Source organism: Sceloporus occidentalis, unplaced genomic scaffold (assembly GCF_023333645.1).
Source record: "Sceloporus occidentalis isolate IW3139 unplaced genomic scaffold, rSceOcc1.0.p SCAF_5, whole genome shotgun sequence".
Taxonomy (NCBI): Eukaryota; Metazoa; Chordata; class Lepidosauria; order Squamata; family Phrynosomatidae; genus Sceloporus; species Sceloporus occidentalis.
Genome location: NW_028316985.1, coordinates 2,223,951 through 2,244,613, shown reverse-complemented (window position 1 = coordinate 2,244,613; position 20,663 = coordinate 2,223,951). Strand labels below are relative to the sequence as shown.

General features: G+C 44.8%; 1 protein-coding gene across 3 annotated transcripts in view; it reads left to right on the top strand.

The window, feature by feature from the left end:
• The window catches only part of LOC149311544 (cadherin-related family member 5-like), a 67,597-nt gene that overhangs the window by 28,456 nt on the left and 18,478 nt on the right, over positions 1-20,663 (top strand). For 2 of the 3 annotated variants that reach the window (XM_089527355.1, XM_089527354.1), the window contains exons 4-12: positions 3,359-3,418; positions 4,192-4,284; positions 4,550-4,636; positions 6,188-6,298; positions 14,349-14,519; positions 16,356-16,446; positions 18,354-18,460; positions 19,983-20,183; positions 20,394-20,525. In XM_089527355.1, coding sequence (XP_089383481.1) covers positions 3,359-3,418; positions 4,192-4,284; positions 4,550-4,636; positions 6,188-6,298; positions 14,349-14,519; positions 16,356-16,446; positions 18,354-18,460; positions 19,983-20,183; positions 20,394-20,525 — 1,053 coding nt within the window. The remainder of the gene's footprint in view (positions 1-3,358; positions 3,419-4,191; positions 4,285-4,549; positions 4,637-6,187; positions 6,299-14,348; positions 14,520-16,355; positions 16,447-18,353; positions 18,461-19,982; positions 20,184-20,393; positions 20,526-20,663) is intronic. The other variant, XM_089527356.1, reaches the window with a different exon arrangement.

Here is a 20,663-nt window from a genome sequence, read left to right as displayed (position 1 = left end):
GGCGACTAAAATGGTGAAGGGTCTGAAAACCATGCCCTATGAGGAATGACTCAGGGAGCTGGGGATGTTTAGCCTGGAAAAAGAAGGTGAAGAGGTGATATGATAGCCCTGTTTAAATACTTGAAGGGATGTCATATTGAGGAGGGAGCAAGCTTGTTTTCTGCTGCTCCAGAGACTAGGAAATAGAACGGATGCAAGCTTCAGGAAAAGGGATTCCACCTCAACATTAGGAGGATCTTCCTGACAGTAAGGGCTCTTAGACAGTGGAACAAACTCCTTCCTCAGAGTTCGGTGGAGTCTCCTTCCTTGGAGGTCTTCAAGCAGAGGCTGGATGGCCATCTGTCGGGAATGCTTTGAATGAGATTTCCTGCATGGCAGAATGGGGTTGGACTGAATGGCCCTTGCGGTCTCTTCCAACTCTACGATTCTATGATTCCTCTGGCATCAGAGACAGTGTTGCTGAGACATGGGAACTGGAGGGCACATTTGCTCTCTTGCCCTGCTATTGAGCTTCCCTCTGGGGAAACTGATTGAGCTTGTTTTCTGCTGCTCCAGAGACTAGAACACAAAACAATGGATGCAAACTCCAGGAAAAGAGATTCCAGCTCAGCATAAGGAGGAACTTTCTGACAGTAAGGGCTGTTCAACAGTGGAACAAACTCCCTTGGAGTGTAGTGGAGTCTCCTTCCTTGGAGGTCTTTAAGCAGAGGCTGGATGGCCATCTGTTGGGGATGCTTTGATTTGGATTTCCTGCATGGCAGAATGGGGTTAGACTGGATGATCCTTGTTGTCTCTTCCAACTCTATGCTTCTCTGATTCTATGGCCTTCATAGTGTTTTGTAAGGCAAGGAATAGTCAGAGATTTGCCACTGCCTTCCTCTCAGTTGTACAGCCTACCGCACCTGGGATTCCCTGTCTCGACCTTGCTTAGCCTCTAAGATAAGATGGGATCTGGTATCTTCAGAGTATTGAGGCGTATGTTGTTATTGTTGTGAATAGCAACCCTAAGATGAACCTATCTGGGGTTTTCTGGGACTAAGAGTACATGGGTGACTCACTCAATGGGATTCCATGGCTGAGTGGGAAATTAAACCCTAATCTCTAGTTGTCTGGCACTCAAACTACTACATCACATTGGCTTTCATTTAGAAATATGTGGTAACAGAATGCTGGCATATTTTAAAAAACTGGATTTTAAAAGTCACCCTACAAGCATCCCAGAACCCCATAGTCCCCTATATACCTCTATTTTTCTTTTAGTACTTCTCAAAATGGCAGCATTGCTTCCTGTAGCCATTTTGAGAGGGACTGCAGAGGAAAATGGACATCAGCCAAAGGCATCCAAAGGGAAGGATATTTCAGAATGCTGTAGGACTCTGACACTAAGGACTTTATTGCACCCGCTTTTTTCAACGTTACGGGTACGGGAAGAGGACACTTGTGTGCACGTGTGACCACCTCAAAACAGATTTTACTGCACACCAAAGCGTCATCCAAAAGGCCCCGTTCTGTTCCGTTGCGCCAATCCGTCCCTGTTCAGTGCTGACAGGCGCCATTTTTGCCTGACGGAAACGTTCCATCAGGCAAAAATGGTGCCCATCAGCCCTGAACAGGGATGGCTTGGCACCAGGTGACGGAATGGGGCCTTTTGGAGGACACTTTGGTGTGCAGTAAAATCCATTTTGGGGTGGTCGCACGTGCACACAAGTGTTCCCGTACCCGTAATGTTGAAAAAAGTGGGTGCAATAAAGTCCTAACTCTTCATGAACGTCTATTGTACATTTACTAGGAACCCTTTCCAAGCAGGTCCACTTTGTAGACTGCAGGACCTGACTTTGGTATATCTACAGGGATGTGTGACAATTGATTCACACGCTGAGCCCATACAAGCCAATTTAGTAGCCTTGGGTTTTGAAAACAGCTTGCACAACATGTTATCTTCCTAGTTATCTACTTTATATAATTATTTTTGTGTGTATTTTAAATTTATTTGCATTTTTTGGGGGGGGGGGGGAGAGGAATTTTCCCAAGATAGTTTCTCGTTAAAATGCATTAATTGGGGATGATTTTTGTCGTTACCTATACAACCTTTCTCTTCAGAAACCTCATTTGTAGTGACCATTCCCCATCCTCTCAATTTTTGTCTCTGCCTCTGCCCAGTGAAGGCCGTGTTCCCACCATGATTTAAAGCGAATTGCTGATAGGGTTATATGACCATCGTTCCCATTTGAAACCAGTTCTGATCCTACTGTGATTGGTTCCAATCGCAATGAAGCCAGACAAACGCAAAAAACCTCACTTTTTCCTGACACTAGTTCTTTGGAGGTCCTTTTGAAAAAAATCATTTCTGAAGCATGTTCAACAAGTGGGAATGACAGATCTGAATCACATCATTCTGGAGGGCAGGGACTAATGGCAAAGGCGTGTTTACCATCCCTCCTCAGTTTTTGGTAGATCTACCATCACCCCCCCCCCCCGCCCCTCAGAGCTGCCTTTGTGTTTCTGGTGTGACCTATGAACACATGATTTTCTTTTTAAAAAATGAAATTGATAGAAGATTTGATTCATTGATTTTGCAGCTACTGACAGCAGCTCATAGTGAGGCAAGTAGTTGCAAAACCAATGAACTGAAGTTCCCAAGCCAGGATGTCTGGGCTGCTGCTTATGTCACTGATGATGCACAGATAATTGACATGCATTTTGAAATGGGGTAATCTAGTGGGACAACAATTGTGCCAAATAAGAAATGATTGCAAGGGGATAATGAAAAGATCCGCTTTCATAGTGGGAATGATGGACGTTTTGGAATCGATTTACCAACAAAGAGTGAAGGCAAATCGCAAACCAGTTTAAATGTAAGTGGGAATGAGCCTGAAAAGTGTCTTGCCACCTCCTGGCATTTCCAGAGTCAGAAATTTTGTATTTAATTTGGGATTGTTTTTTAAAAACAATTTTTTTAAGTAGCAATTTTTAAAGCACTCCTTCCTTTCTGGCTCCTGGTTAACTAAAGCTGCATCTCCATTGCAGAATTAATACTGTTTGATACCTCTTTAACTGCCATGGCTCATTGCTATGGAATTCTGGGATCTGTACTTTTGGGGGCTATTTAGCCTTCTCTGTCAGACAGCTCTGGCACAGCCACATTGGAAGCATGTTCAGGCAGAGACCTTCTAATTCTACTGCTCTGTTCAAGATCATTTGCACTGATGCTGATAGCAATATTGCTGCCCATGATGCTCAACAGAGCAGTAGAATAAATAGTACATATACTAATAAGTGTTCATTTTGCCTCTCAAAGTTTGGAAGAGAACAGTATGGATGATTTCAGGGGTAACACTTATCTTGCTTTGTCTTCTAGGTGCTGGAAACCCCAGTTCTGATGGTGTCTTTCACTTGCACGGAAGATGGATTCTCACCGGTACAAATCATAATTATTTTTTTCTTATCTCTGGTATAATGAGCATTTCACATCCATCATCTCTCAGGCAGTGTCTTCAAATTGCTCCCTTCATCTCTGGTTTTGACCATTCCAGGGTCTTACTTAGTCCTGATTTTATTTTTTACATACACACAAACGCTTAGGAGTTATTCAGATGATGAAAATAATCCCGGTAGAATGTGGGTTGAATCTTTGTTGTTCTCAGGCATTTCAAATGCACCCAAGTAAGCTTTATTGGGGGAAGCCTACTAGTAAATCTACTTAACCCAGGATAATTGATCTCGAGATTTCCCCCCAAATTTTCCTAAAAGCTTCATATTGTCAGCTGTGTGAATAACCAATGCAAATAGACCCGGGATAAACCAGGACAAAACTCCACATGCCTTGAATGTGTTTCAAATACGTCTGCATCAAAGACTCCATCTTTATTTACAGTGCTGACATGTGTGAGCCACAGAGCTTGCAGAGATGTGCATTGATGTGGTTATGATAAAAAGAAATAGTGTGAACAACAAATTGGGAATGTGTACATGAGATTATTCGCATATCTAAAAAAAGGTCTGAATAAACCCCATACACCCACATCCCAATCCAGATCCACCTTCCTCTGTGACTTGTAACATCAGAGAACAACCAGCTGGATTGCTCTCCTGCAGTAAAGGTTTCCCTGTTCCTTTTTCTCCCAGCAAAAAGTACTAAAGTAGGACAAATTTGGGTGACCACCCTGATGGTTCCTTCTTCTTTGCCCTCAGGTTGAGTACAGGATCATAGTCCAAGTGATGAATGAGAATGACAACAAGCCACAGTTTCAGGAAGACACCATTATGAGCCAGAACATCAGTGAGGTGAGCGCACATACCCCCGATATTTCATATATGAAACCCTGGACAGATATGGCCAAGCAACATCAGAGTGGGGTCAAGATGACAAAAGTTTGCAGGGAGGAAGCAGACACAAGCTAGGAGAGACTGCAACAGTTTGCTTTTAGCTCATTCCAGAGGGAAAGGCAAAATTCTCCCTCCTCTTGCCCTCCTTTGCACCCAGAGTCCCTGATCCTACCTGGGAAACCCTTCATCTCTAACCCAACTCTTCCTCCTTTCTCCTTCCCAGCTGGCTGCCGTGCATTCAGTGGTCTTCAGGACCCAGGCTGCGGATGCTGATGGGGACACCCTCATGTACGTGATTGACAGCGCATCGGTGAGTCCCTGCAGGGGCCACAGCACCCTCCATGTCCTCCTCTGGCCACAACTGCAACACCTCAGACCTAGGAGGAGATGAGTCTGTTTTGCAACTGGTTGCCAGAGAGCCAGTTGCCACCATGAATTGGTGTGAAGGGGAAATATTCATGCACAACTTCTCCCACCCTGCAGTGTCTATCTTTTTGTTCGGACCCAACAGTTCTCCAGCTGCATCTACACTGCAGAATTAATGCAGTTGGACCCTGCTTAAACTGCTGTGGCTCCATGCTATGGAACTCTGAGATTTGTAGTTTTGTGAGAGATTTAGCTTTCTCTGCCAGAGCAATCTAGTGCCACAACAAACTACAAACCCCAGGATTCCATAGCCCTGAGCCATAACAGTTAAAGCAGTATCAAACTGAATTAATTCTACAGTGTGGCAGCAGCGTCTATTATTTAGGGTCACCAAACAGAAAACAAGTGGGTAGAAAAGTGAATTTCACTAGCAGCATATTGCCCAACCATGTAACAAGTAACACCTGCTGAAATTCCTTTTTCTACACAACCATTAAAGGTCCAAGAGCCCTGTCCAGTTTTCACCCTGGCAACCCATTATGTCTATACAAGTTCCCTTGGGACCAGAAGTGTTTTGGATATCATATTTTTATCAGGCTTTGAAACACTTGCATATCTCACGGGATCTCCAAGGGATCCAAGTCTAAACATGAAAGTCATTTATATTTTGTATACACTTTATACATATAGCCTGAATTTTATACTCAAAGAGTTGAGTAATTTTATACACAATAGCTTTAATAATGCACAATCTGGCAATTTATCCTTTTCAATTAGATTTAATTGCATACATGGTAACAGCGGCTAGAGTGGTATTTGCAAGATATTGGGAAAAGGCTGTATCACATTAATATCACATGAATAAAAGGTGCATATATATGGTCTTTTTGACTTGCCCATCCCTGCAAGAAAATCTCAAGCCTGAGTGCCTGGTTTGTCCAATTTTATTCTCAAAACAACCCTGTGAGGCAGGTCAGTGGCTGAGAGATGGTGACTGGCTCCAATAAGTCTGATGGCTACGTGAGGATCTGAACTTCTGAACCAGTCATGATACCGATGTCTCTAACCATCTCCTCCCACTGGAAAGGAAAGGAATGGAAGGAGGAGAGCCACCATTTTGTGGACTGCGCCATGGCTGGCGCTACAAATGGGCGAGTGCGTACACAACTGGTTGCGCTCCCCCGCTGATTCCCTTCACTCTTCTCCAATGAGAGCTGTCCTGAGCAGGCCTGGCATGTGGGCGTGCGATTAGCCAGGGGAACAAGGACAGCGAGACTCTGCTGTGGGCGTGGATTATGGGCATACATGTGCAGAGCAAGATGCGGGGGGATTTGCAGGTCAAGAGGTGATGAGGCGAGCAGCACCTTTGGGAGAAGGAAGGGCAGGGAAGGACCCAACGGGCTGCTACCACCTGTCCTTCAGTGTAGGCTCTTAATGTATCATGTTGTGTTATCTCTACCTGGCATCTGTCTGCTCCTTCTGTTTTAACATCCAGGCTGATGCCAGATACTTCCGAATTGACCTGCCCAACAGCGGCAAGATAGTGTTGGCCAGAGCGTTGGATTTTGAGACCAAGAGGCATCTGGAATTTGTGGTTCATGCTGTGGTAAGACATGTGACTTGGACCATCATGGGGTGGGAGTCCACATGGGTTTTATCCAGAGTTGGAAAAGTTACTTTTTTTTTTGAAGTACAACCAAAGGTACTATTTTGTTGTTATTGTTGTTGTTGTTAGCAGCCTTCAAGTTGACCTCGACTCATAGCAACCCTGTGAATGAAACATATCTAAGCCCCCACTTGCTCTGCCTCTCTGCTCAGGTCCTGTAGACTCAGGCTTATGGTCTCCCTCATTGAGTCTATCCATCTAGGCCTGTGGTCTTCCTCTCCTCTAACTTCCCTCCACCTTCCCAGCACCATTGTCTCTTCTAATAAGTCATCACTTCTCATGATGTGGCCAAAGTATGACAGCTTCAATTTCATCCCCTTGTCCTCTAGGGAGAGTTAAAGCTTGATTTGTTCCAGAACTCATTTATGTCTCTTATTGGTCCTCCATGGTATTCTCAGCACTCTTCTCCAGCACCACATCTCCAATGAGTTTATCTTCTCCATATCTGCTTTCTTCATGGTCCAGCTCTCGCTGATGGGAAGGGCAGCTATGAAAGAACTAGAGAAGATCCTAATGTGTAAAGATATACAGCTGAACACTAAAGCTTTGTTCCAGAATTCATTTATTATGGCTGTACATGTGCCAAATTGTCCAAGCCATTATATTCCCCACCACCATGTACTTGCTGGTGAGGAATATAATGGCTTGGACAATCCTAACTTTAGTGTTCAGCTGTATATCTTTACACATTAGGATCTTCTCTAGTTCTTTCATAGCTGCCCTTCCCATTCCCAGTCTTCTTCTAATTCCTTGACTGCAGTCCCCATTCCGATCGCTGTTTGATCCAAGGTATGAGACATGTTTAACTATTTCAATTTCCTCAATGTCTGGGTTGAAAGGCACTATTCGTCAGATACAAATACGAGTTACCTGCCTTGTGCGATGAGGTTCTCAGTTTGGCATTATCACTTTGGTTAGAGTTTCTTTAAACTTTCTTCTTCTAAAAAAAGAAGAGATTCTCATTCTCTGCTCCATCACTGAGTAATTTCTATGGCAAAGACTCCATACCTTGTGGGATTAGCTGTTTTCTTTAAAAGGGAGAAAACAAAATAGCTGTTCAGGTACATTCTCCAGCTTAGAAGTTCACCATGATGGTAACTATCTACTTGAAATTCATTGGATTGCTAATTAAGTTAGATATTTTCTAATGAAAAGAAGCAATTTAATAAGATTATTTTTTTAAAAAAAATTAAAATGATTGGCTTATGTTGGAATTTGTATGCTAATTTTATTCCAGAATTATGTTGTTATTGGTAAATGTATATATCAGTTGAAAGACCAGGCAAAAAAGGCATTTTTTTTTTACATTTCCCAGCTGGTTCTTAACCCAAAGCTTCATTCTCTTGGATTTTTATAAAACCAAGACTTGCCCTTTTCTTTTTCTTTTCGACCAAAAGCTTCCTAGAACTACAGACAGATTGCAGTCATTGGCCATGATGGCTGGTGGATGCTGGGAACTGCAATCTGCAATTAAGGGGCAATACAGACTGGCACTTTGTCCGCATGCTGCATGCCCTAATCCCGCCCCCAGGCACCATTTTGGCATGCGCCAATCCACATGGCACACACCATGACAATGCTCCTCTGGAGCTGCATCCACATGATGCAGCACCAAAGGGCTGTCATAAAGCTGCACCACCATGGCTATGGCACCCTTGGAGAGCGCAAAAAGGAGCTGCTTTTCGTGGCTCCTTTTTGCGCTCTCCAGAGGCTGGATCAGGGCCACAGCATGGGGTTGTTGTGGCCCCGATCCAACCAGGAAAGGGGCGACTGCATGCCGACCATCTGTACAGCCCCTAACTTTTGCTCTCGTTGGCTGTGGGAAAAGGGAAGAGAGGCAAAGTGACAGGTATGGGATTGGTCATATGAAGGGGCAGAAGAAAAGCAGTAGAAGGGTCTGGAAGACATGGCTTATAAAACTGCTTATCTTCTTTGGAATTTATCAAACGGGAGGAATTTCTCTTAAATTCGAATGAAAAGAAAGTGGGGCCAGAACACATTCACTTAAAATTGCTAGTTTAACGCAATTACGTGAATGTGCATTGCGTTCGAGCTGGCTCCCCATTGCCCGAAAATAACATGCCATTGTCTGAATTTGCATGTGGCAGTCTATCACGCAGTAATGTGAAACCACATGATTGTGTTCAGACTGACTTCCCATTGCCCGAATTTGCATATAATGGGTTATCACGCAATAACGTTAAACCCCATGATTGCATTCAGATTGCCCTTGGATTATAGTTCCAGTTTCCCTTGTCTGATAAACTTCTAAGTCATACATCTGGACCAGGTAGTCCAGTGGAATCTGCTATCTGTTGACACTTCTCCAAGAACCACTCTGTTCTGCTATAATAGTGTAGTAGGTTGAGTTGGTGAGAGGACTGACGGGGGATCCCTGATGATATCTCAACCTTACAAAATGGGGTGCAAATTTTGAAGCAGAATCTGAAGTTAGATCTCCAACCCTGAGTGGCTTAAGCTCCATGCTGTGGAAATCATAAGAGGCTGGTCTTTGCAGCCAGATGCCTGTTGGAGCCCTGGGCTACTTGTTGCATTTTATTCCCAGGGGGTCACACAGAAATGGTAAGGGAAGGCTGGCACAGGTCATCTGGCTTGTTAAGGTAATGTGTTGATGTTACTTCATTGTCATAGCAGGTGGCAGGACAGGAAGGAAAAGGGCTGAGAAGGAGGGGAATGGTTGGGTTTGTAGTCTGCCACATCTGGAAAGCACTGGATTGTGAAGTGGAGGCTGGAGTACAAAGAGGAAGATGCAGTCCAAAAAAGAGAAAATGAAGTGGGAGAAAACCCCACTTGGGTTGAGAATGGAAAGAGTCAGAGATTTTGGTTAAGAATTGTTGTTGTAAATGCCTTCAAGTTGACTCCAACCTACACGAACCCTATGAACAAGAGACCTCCATGTCCCCATGTCCTCAACTGACCTGCTCAGGTCTCTCCGGCTCATGACCATGGCTTGTTTGATAGACTCTATCCATCTGGAATACAGTCTTCCTCTTTTCCTACTGCTCTCAACTTTATCAAGTATTATTGTCTTTTTAGTGAGTCCTTTCTTCTCATGATATGGTTAAATTACGCCAACCTCAATTTAGTGATTTTTGCTTTCAGGGAGAGTTTGGGCCTTATTTGCTCTAGAATCCATTTATTTGTCTTGTTAGTGGTCCACGGTATTATCAATTCTCCAGCACCACATTTCAAAAGCATTGATTTTTATCCTATCAGCTTTTTTCATTGGCCAGCTCTCATGACCATACATAGAAATTATTAATGCAGTGGCTTGGGCCATCCTAATTTTGGTATTTAATGATATATCTTTACACATCAGGCTCTTGCCCAGTTCCTTCATAGCTGACCTTCCAAGGCCTAGTCTTCTTCTGATTTCTTGATGGAAGTTACTGTTTGATGATTGAGGCCAAGTATGGTAAATCTTTGACTATTTCGATCTCTTCGTCACCTGCTTTAAAACTGTGTAGATTGTCTGAGCTCATAAATTTTGTTTTCTTGATGTTCGGCTGTAAGCCTGCCTTTGCACTTTCTGCCTTGACCTTCTTCAGTAATCTTTCCATGTCTGTGAATTTTCCTGCTTGCGTTATGGTGTCATCCACATATCTGAGATTGCTATTCTTCCTTCCTCCAATGTTCCCGCCTCCCTTCTCTGAGTACAATACAGTACCCTTAATGCTTGTGTAGAAGAGAGAAATTCAGCAGGTGCTGCCTTTCATGCAAGCTCTCCTGTCCCTCCCCCTCTTTCCTTTGCCAGTTGGCATCTATTTTGAGGCACCCCCCTTCCCCTCCCTCATTAGCCACCGCCTGGGCCTCCCTAAGCCCTCTTTCCCCGGCTAATTGGGGGCGACGTGATCTCGTCAGCTCCCTTTTCAGCCTTAATGGCTTAAATCCCCCTTTTTAATTTTCCTAAGAGGGCTAATGTAAGCAGCCACACCTTGAGAAGTGCGGGCATTCTTTGCTCCTACCCCACAGTCCGCCCATCCAGGCCTGATCTAGGAAACATTTGCAGGGCCAACGGACCCCTAAATCCTCCTCCTGTTCACCTTTCCCCTCTTTCCAAACTGTACGTCTCTCGTTGGCTTTGTCTAGTCGTTCTGTGCCAGACACACCTGACCTGCATGAGGGACCTGGGCCACCCTCCAGATGGCAGGGTGCCCAGGTCTACCTGCTTAGCAAGAGGCCCATAATGCCTCCGCTCACACTTCTCCTGTCTTTGTCCCACTTGCCTGTATGTTTCTGAGCCGGACGCCCTTCAGGTATGCCCTGCGGGAGACTCCCAGTCCACGTGAGCCGGGAGGCAAACTTCAGCTAGTAAGCATCCTGGGCCCAGGGGTGTACATCTATGGCTCCAAATAGCCCCAGAGCACAACTGAATGAGCCAGCATCAGTTACGCAGGATTGGTTGTACATTGCCCTGTGCCACGTTTGTCACTGAGCCAAAGGATTCTCACTAGAAAGGTAAACCTTTTGGGTGCATTGTTTCCACAACTGGGAACAACATAATTTTCCTACTGGCTGGGAGGTGTCATCCAAAGGTATACTTTTTACAAGCTCTAACCCAGTCAGAAAATCACAGAATGGGGCCACAGGGGCCTATTCTACCATGCAGGAATGCACAGCTAAAGCACTCCTGAAAGATGATTGTGCAACCTCTGTTTAAAGCCCTCCAAAGAAGGAGAGTCCACCATCCTCCACAGCAGTCTATTCCAGTCAAACAGCTCTTACAGTCAAGAAGTCCTTCTTAATCTTTAGATGGAGTCCTCTTTTTTGTAATTTTGATTTTGGCTAGTACTTACCACACAACAGTGCATCCTTGCTGCCGTAACCCTTGCCTTCCATTAATTACAGTGGTGCATCTTTTCACTGACAGGCAAAACCTGTCAATAGACTCTCAATCTAATTGACATTCCATTGCTGCCTCTGTGCGATAGGTCCCTTCTGCTGCAGTTCTGCTTCTCAGGCAGCCACATGGTGTGAATGGGCATGTTTCTGCTGCTTTTTCCTCCTCACAGCCATCATGGCCACCAACACCTTCCTGAAAATGGCTGCTGTGCACACATTCACATAGATGCTGGCTTCAGGAGGAGGTTGGCATCTAAGATTGCTGGTTCCCCTGCTTCCTCCCAGAGACTGCATTTGGCAGGACAGAGGATCGATCATGCAACCATGGATCTCCAAAGCGCTATCATGGGGGGAAATGTGATAAGAAATTATGCTAAATCAGTATGCTTCTGTTCTTAAACTAGCCTATCTGTGGCAGGACAGTAGGCTGGCGTGATGAAGTCCTAAGTCTCTGGAGCAGCAGAAAACAATCTCACTCCATCTTCTCCATGACATCCCTTCAGATGCTTAAAGATCATATCATCTCCCAGTCTTCACTTTTCCAGGATAAACATACCCAGTTCCCCTTGTTGTTCCTCATAAATCTTGTTTTCCAAAACTTTGATAATCTTGGTTGCATTTCTCTGAACATGTTTCAGCTTGTTTGATACCCTTCTTGATTTGTGGTGCAGTGAACTGGACACAAGATTCCAGCTGAGGTCTGACTAAAGGAATATAGACTGGGACTGCTACTGCTAAATTTGATCTAAATCAGCAATTCCCAAATTTGGCCCTCCAGATAGTTTGGACTTCAAGAACAGTCAGGGATTAGAATCATAGAGTTTGAAGAGACCCCAAGGGCCATCCAGTCTACCCCATTCTCCCATGCAGTAACACACAATCCAAGCAGCCCCGACAGTTGCCCATCCAGCTTCTGTTGAAAAAAAGCCTCCAAAGAAGGAGACTCCATTGCTCTCCAAGGCGTCTTCCACTGTTGAACAGCTCTTATTGTCATGAAGTTCCTCCTAATGTTTAGGTGGAATCTCTTTTCCTGTAGCTTGCATCCATTGCTCCGCGTCCTATTCTCTGGAGCAGCAGTAAACAAGCTTGTTTCCTCCTCAATATGACACCCCTTCAAATACTTAAACAAGGCTATCATATCACCCCTTAGCCCTCTCTTCTCCAAGCTAAACATACACAGCTCCCTAAGTCTCTCCTCATAAGACACGGTTTCCAGAGCCCTCACCATTCTGGGAGATGGAGTCTCAAACAGCTGGAAGACCAACATTTACGAACCACTGATCTAGGCACTGTGGTCCTGTTGATGCTGCACAGAATTGCACTGGCTTTTTTTGGTTGCCACTTTACAGTCACATGAAGTAACAAGAGGTGAAGGTTCTAGAGACATCTAGTGGCCCGTTTTAAGAACTGGAAGCTAAACTAGTTAGTTCTATGACTCCAGATGAATTAGAGCTGATCTTAACACACAGATGTATTTATACTAAAATTCTATGGCACACAAAGGCACTTTCCCTGAAAGAGAAAGGAGGATCCCTCTTGCCCTGACACTTTGAAAACCTGGTCAAACTGCCACTGATTCTGCAGCATCATGGTGCCCTGCGGACAGAGTCTGGGCGTGTGTCTTCTGGATGCAATGCCCCGACTCCACCCCCAGGCCAGCCAAAGTGCCAGTCTGAAGAGTCCCTAAATCTCTCACAAAACTAGCCATGGCAGTTAAAGTAATGTCAAACTGCATTAATTTGGCAGTATTATAAATGCAGCCTCAATTTTCTCTGGTGGTGCCCTTATCCTGCCTTCCAGGAGGTGGTGATCTTAGCTCAGCCAATTAATTCTCATCACCAATTCTCATGTTGTTGTTGTTTTTGTTTTTAAAAATCCATTTTAAACACAGGTCTGTGATGAAAAAACAGATTTTTTTAAGATTTGGATTTAGAATGCCAAATTCTCATAAAACTAGCATACATTTAAAATGAAAGGTTTTTACGGCCCTCTATTTTGCAGGTCTGTTGTTACTGTTATTTAAGTTTTTTTTTTAAGTTGTTTAGTTATTAAATTGTTTAAGTATATCAAGTTGTGTTCATCGCTAAAACATAAACCAGCCAGAATCCTGTTGGCGACATGCACAGCAGAATGTTCTATTTTTTAAATGGTTGTTGTATGCGGAGGTATCCAGCAGTTAAACCCCTGGCCACTCAGCCTACCTATCTACCATGACAGGGAAAATGGAATAATAGTGCTATAACTGTGTGGTGTGTATGGCTCAGGGACATGGCTGCCATTAGATGGAGAGAGTATTGATTCTGGACCTCCACTCAATGGAAATCTCCTGATGTCAGGCCCAGCCTGGCAGAAGACTCAGGGGAGGACTCTGAGGCTGAACTGAAGCCTCACCCTGAGCCTGAGCCTGGCCCTAGCTCTGCCCTGAGAGCTCCAGCAACGGCTGTGACTTTAGAAGACATCCAGGAGCCAAACCTCCAGCAGCAGGACCTTCTAGTACTGTGGACATGGAGGAGGAAGATGACATACCTACCTGAAAGAGTGTGCCTCCGCTGCTTGAGGAGGCTTTATGAAACACCAGCTTATCAAGACCACCTGCACCAATGAGAGCTGATACTAAAAGGCTGAGAAGGATGTCAGGGCTTTCATCAGAAGCTGAGTTCTCTGGAGAAAGCACCTTGCGTCCTGACTTGGTATTGATTTCTTGTCAATTTCCTGTCCTTTGGAAATTGGATTGACCTGACCACGCTCTTGGCTTGAACCTTTCTTTTGCATCCTGCCTGACTTTGTTACTGGACCCTGTCTTGTTTGTAAGTCTGCTCTTTGAGGCTTGCTTGACCTTTACAAGCTGATGGATTTGGACTTACTATCAACTACTTGGCTGCTTTCCTGGACACCTGACACCCCCAGCTTCACCCTCAGTCCAAGGTGGATATTACCAAGCTTCACATCCTCTTTGGGGCCAAACAAGTCTTTTACAGCAACTGGTTGCACCTCCAGAGCAAACATGAATTCGGACCCTTCTGGAATCCTAGAGAAAGATGCCTTCAGTTTGAAAAGGAGCCCAGCGAGTTGAGTGGGGAAGGATTTGTGTGCTCCTGACTAATGCTTTTTTTTCCTTCTGCAACAGGAAATGAACACCAAGGAGAGATACAACTCCTCAGCCAAGATCCAGGTCAACGTCATGGATGGAGATGACCAGTACCCACAGTTCCTCCCATGCAACTTCTTATCACATGATGGGGCCAGTGTTTGCATCAGTCCCATCTACAGCACAAACATCACAGAAGGGGAAATCAAGGTGAGGCTGGGCAGTTGGGGATAATGGACTTTAAGACAGAGATGGGAAAAGTTACTGGAGGGGGGGGGGATGACAACTGCCATAATCCCACATGGCCCATGGCTGGGGGGTTCTGGGAGCAGTACAGTCAGCCCTTCACATTTGTGGCTTTGACTTTTGTAGATCTAATTATTTGCAGATTTGATTGATATGTTCTCTCTAGGAATTTCTAGGTCCTCCAGTGCAACTCCGCTGGAAATTGAGCATAGAGTTGTGCTGGAGGATTTAGAGGTTACTAGAGAGAACACCAAGGCATTTGTAGGTCCTCCAGTGTGATTCTATGGTCAACTTCTGTCAGATGTTGACCATAGACTTGTGCTGGAGGACCTAGATATTCCTAGAGAGGTGTTCTATCAGGTAAAAATACAGTAGTTTTTTATTTGCGGGTTTTCCACTTTCACTGGGGTCCTGTGACCCTAACCCCAGCAAATGTGGAGGGCCCACTGTACTCCAAAAGTTACTTCATTGGATGACTACTCCAAGAACACTCCCACTGTGTGGTTAGTGATCATGATGATTAGAGGGATTCTGGGAGTTGTACAGTGCGCCCACGTTGTACACGGCTTTGAGCATATGTGCATAGCCACACGAGAGAATGCGGGGCACAAGGGGCAGCATGTCCCATTTGGATGAATGGGGTGCGCGCCCCCACACCACCCCATGCACGAGCCCATTCACTTGAATGGGGCTTGATCATGCACGGCATTTGGCTTACGCGGGGGGAGTCCAGAATGGATCCCCCGTGTAAGCCAAGGGCACACTGTAATCCAAAAAAGGTAATTTTTCAGACCTTTGCTTTAGAATGAATGCAGTGTCTGCAATGGAGCCTTGGACCCAGAATGAAAGTTGACACTTCAGTGTGGCAGGATGGGTCCTCAGGGCCACTATTATAAGCTGGCATACTTGGGTCATTGCCAGGACCTAGAAGGGGGCACTGTTTATGCCTCCCCTGAGCCCTTCTTTGTAACCCTCCACATACTAGCATTTTGAGAAGTTACATGCCCACACTCTAGTGCTGATCTAGAACCTGGATTCTAGGCCATTGCAGTCCTGAAGAAGAAATCATAGAATCATAGAATCTTAAGAGTTGGAAGGGATGATACAGGTCATCTCGCCCAACCCATGAAGGAATATACATCTAAAGTGATCCTGAAAGAATGCCACCCAAACACTGTTTAGAGACTTTCAAAGAAGGAGAGTCTACCCCCTTCGGAGGCAGTCCATCCCACTCTTGAACAGCTGAACAGCTCTCACTGTCAAGAAGGAAGTTCTTTCTACTGTTTAGGTGGAATCTCTTTTTTTGTCATGTGGATTCACTGGTTCATGTTCTAGACTCTGGAGCAGCAGAAAACACAAAAATTGAAGTAACTTCTGCTAAAAGTATGCAAGCCAGAGAAGGGCTGGCTGCTCAGAGGCTGTGTTCAGACTTCAGTTCATACATATAGTTGGCCTTCCGTATCTGCAACCATCCATGGCTTAAAAATATTTGGGCTGTAGTCCAAAGAAATGGCTGTTTTCACAAAAACTTCTGCTGAACTAATTTGGTTGGACTAGAAATGCCACCACCCTCCCTTTTAATTCCTCTCTTCTTTTTATCCAGAAAAGAATGCATCTTGCTTTCCTCTCTTTTGCAGGCCAAAGCATCTTCCAGAATGTGTCTCTTTAGACAGATAGACAAGAAACCATTTCTATACAAAAAACAAAACCGAACCCCCCCCCCCCCACACTCACACAGAGGCATAGTCATGTACACACATCGGCATATGCCTTTTCTGACCCAATGTGTGTCTCTTGCAGACAGAACCCCTCCACTTCCTGCCTGGCGCCATCCATGCAGAGGATGGAGACAGCGACTTGAAAGTGGCCATTGTCTACGCCATTCTTGCAGGTACCAGAGGGCTTGAGGTTGGGGCAGGGGTCACTGGGCATGGGGCAGTGAGTGGGTAACTCTTGTACTGCTACAAAAGGAACAGAGATGTGTTTGCTTGACAAGAGTACTGCAGCACTTACACGCACTACGCCAAAGAAGTGGCAAAAAGCTGTGGCTGCAGCAGCTAAGGCATCCTTTCTACAGCACAAAAAGGCACCGCTTTTTGAGGCTCCTTTTTGCACCATGGAAATGCCAGTTCAGGGCCACAGCATGTAGTTGCTGTGACTCTGATCCAGTAACAAAAGAGGCGGCTAGAGGCTGCCCCTTAGCGGTGGTCTGTTCAGCCCCTTAGAGTTTTTCAGACTATGTGGTTATATTCCAGAAGAATTTATTCCTGATGTTTCTCTTGCATCTGTGGCTGGCATCTTCAGAGATTTCTGCGATGTGCCAGCCACGGATGCAGGTGAAATGTCAGGAATAAACTTTTCCAGAACACAGTCACATAGCCCGAAAACTCACAAAAAACTATGGATGCCGGCTGTGAAAGCCTTCGAATTCTTTTTGCTTTTTGAAAAATGGATAGGTTTGAACTTTATTGGAAAATTCATTCAGGCGCCAGGCTTGGACATCTAATCATCCTCAGTTTTTTGCAACCCAGCTAGGAAACAAGGCAGGTGTGTGTGTGTGTGTGTGTGTGTGTGTGTGAGAGAGAGAGAGAGAGAGAGAGAGAGAGAACTTCAAAGAACTGTTACGTACTTAGCTTGCCTCGGTAAGTGGTAACACATGTGCCAGTGCCTGATGTCAACCAAGACTCATTGTCCGGAAGGCTACCATGGCCCTGAAGTGAGTCTGTTTGCACTTCATCTGATAGAAGAGCTGGCTACTAGCTTCTCATTATAGCATCCCTATATATTGGGGTCTCCCCCCCTCCGAAATGACAGCTCCCCATTTCCTTCCCATTGTTCCTCCTTTTCCCAGGATGCACAGATGCATCCAGCAAAGCCTTGGCACCATGTCCATGACATGACAATCCTATTGCTTGGTCCAATGGCTGTGAAGGCAGTAATTGAGTAACTGGATGGAAAATACGGATGGGATGGGGAAGGAGAAAGAAGGCAATGGGAGGGAGGTGAGCAGTTTATCCTAGTCTGGGATTACAAATGGCAGGTGGTCCTCATGAGCGCAGGGAGAACAAGAGATTACTGTGAATGGACTGGGATTTTTCTCTGCCCTCATTCCTAGGCTCCTGACTATGCCTATACAGATTCTTTGCTAGGGATGGAGAACATATTTGTACAGGAAGCCCCTCCTTATTCAGGGGATTAGGGACTAGAAAACTGTCCAAAAATATAACAGGTTGAAGACCAAAAACCAGTCCTGTTTATCTTGAAAATACAAGACTGAACACTGTTGTTGTTAACTGTCTTTGAGTCAGCCCTGACTCATGGTGACCCTCTGGATGAGACACCTCCAAGACCCTCTGTCCTCCACTGCTCTGCTCAGGTCCTACAAATTCATACCTGTGACCTCTTTAATAGGGTCCATCTATCTGGCATGCAGTCTTCCGCTCTTTCTACATCTTCCCATCTTTCCTAGCATTATTGTCTTTTCCAGTGATTTGTGCCTTCTCATGATGTGTCCAAAGTATGACAGCCTCAGTTTCATCATCTTGGTTTCCAAGGAAATTTCAGGCTTGCTTTGTTTCAGGACCCATTTGTTTTTCTTTTTGGCCATCAACAATATCCTTAGCACTCTTCACCAGCACCACGTCTCAAATGCATTGATTTTCTTCCTATTGGCTTTCTTCACTGTCCACTTCTCACATCCATACATGGTGATAGAGAATACAGTGGCATGGATGGGCCTGCCTTTGATATATAATGTTAAACATTCTAACACTTTGCATGGCTTTTTCCCCTTCCTAGGGACAGATCACGGCCACTTCCACATGGACAACCTCACAGGAGCCATCACCATGTTGCGGCCAGTGGAGAGCAGGAGCCCTACCCCTGTCTACAGCCTCAGCATCATGGTAGGCTCTGCCTTTGGGAGATAAGAATGGAACAAGAGATGAGAAGAGGTTCAGACTTCCCAGTGCTGGCAAAAGGCCCTAAAGGCTCTGCACTGCCCTTCAGACCTATAGTAGGGAACTCCAAGCTCCATTTCCCAGATCCCCTTGCCTCTAAGTTGTTTTACAGTATGACCCCATATCTGTGGGTCCGATAACCACAGTTTCACTGACCCTCATCCAGAACCCCCCCAGGCATTTTTAAAAAGCTTTTAAAAATGAATAAATAGTTGAATAATAATAATAATAATAATAATAATAATTTATTTATTAATTTATAGCCTGCCCAATCACGAAGAATCCGGCCGGGTTACAACATTAATAAAATTACCTAATAATAACAATAAAATGAAAAATAACATAGCAATTCACAATAACAATAAATAGCAAGAGGAATGCAAATGAATAACAATAGCAACAAAAACTACATAACAATTAACAAAGCAAATCAATGCAACTTAAAATTAATCCCCGGAATACATGACAAAATAACAATAACATGGGAAAATAACAATAACAAAATAACATAGCAAATCACAATAGCATCCATAACAGACAATCAACAGAAATAACCAAAAATGCATAGCAAGTAGCATAGCAATCTACAAAAGTTCAAATGTATCCCCTTCTCAACCCTCCATTCTAAGCCTAAGGTAGAACAATGTAAACAATATACAATCTTGAACATTTGGGAGCATGGGGAGCATGTCTCCTTTCTATTGTCTACAAGTTATAAATAAAACAAATTGCCAACGACAAAAAGGACAACTAGCAAAACAAGATGATGATTTTTTAAAAATGACTTCCAACTATCTTTTCTGCCGAAACAGTTCATTACAAGATCCACTCCTTTTTACTCCCCCTGTTAATGATCTTTCATCTGTATATCTAATTCATGTTAATTAACCTCATTTGTTCCTTTAAAGTCTGGACTCAAAAATTCTTTTGTCCCTCTGGACTTTAAAGTTCCTTCATTTGTTCCTTTAAAGTCTGGACCAGGGTGAATTCAGAGACATGGAAGTGTCCAGACGTTTCTACAGATGAAGGGAGGCCATGGACATGAATCTACAAGAACCAAGCAGAGCAGTGGAGGATAGGGAGGCTTGGAGATGTCTCATCCATAGGGTCACCATGAGTTGGGACCAACTCATGGAAGTGAATAACAAAATATCTTGGTTTTGTTTTTGGGTGGGCCAAATGTTTCCAGGACCCTTTGCAGCAGAACCATGATTTGGGCTGTGTGTCATCTGGGCTCCCTGCCAAGAGAATGAGGGGAGGACATTTTATTTGGCTTGTGCAGACATGGCCGCCAAAGAGGTTGCACAGAAGAGAACTAGAGTTCTGAAGACAAGCACGAAACAGTTTGTGAGAGGTGGATTGGTGTTAGCTCACGCAATTAATCTGATGTCCCTAGTCTTCTGCTCCTCGTTTTTGCTGTCGTATTTGTGCCCCATAACTGGTCTCCCTCCCACTTGCTTCTGCCCAGGCCTCTCAAGTGAATGATGCCAAGAAATACACTGTGACCGAAGTCCGTGTGAGGGTTCTGGCAGCCAACAGTCACCCGCCACACTTTGGAATGGCTCAGTATCAGGCCTTTGTTCATGAAGAGGAGCTCATGGCCTCCCTGGTGGTGACCTACAGTGGGCGCATCTTGTTCTTGAATGCCATGGATGTGGACTTTGCTGATGTGAGTAGCCTAGGAGGATATGTCACGGAGGTAGTCTCCTCCTCTTAACTGTTATACATAAATACATTTCAGTGATAACCAGATCTATTCCTATCAGCCAGTTCCCAAAATTAACAGTATAATTATATCAGCAGATTTGTGTACAAAAAATGGGACAAGTGATCTCCTTGTTGTAAACATGTCACTTTCTTGCCACTTGGATTCTTCCAGGGCTTCAACCCCATGGTCCGCTACAGCCTGAAACGCCAGTCCAACCACACGCAGCTCTTCCAGATCACGCCCGGTGGACTCCTCATTGCCCGTGCTGACCATCTGCATGCCTTTGAACGATATGCATTGCAGGTACCCCCGAAAACCTCAGGCATGCCCACCTGGCATCTCTCTCTGTTTTGTGGGGTGGGCTCTGTAGGTCCAGGGCTGAGATGGTTTACAGGAAGAGATGAGATGGATAAGATATGCCTTCCCTATCACTGAGGGGTG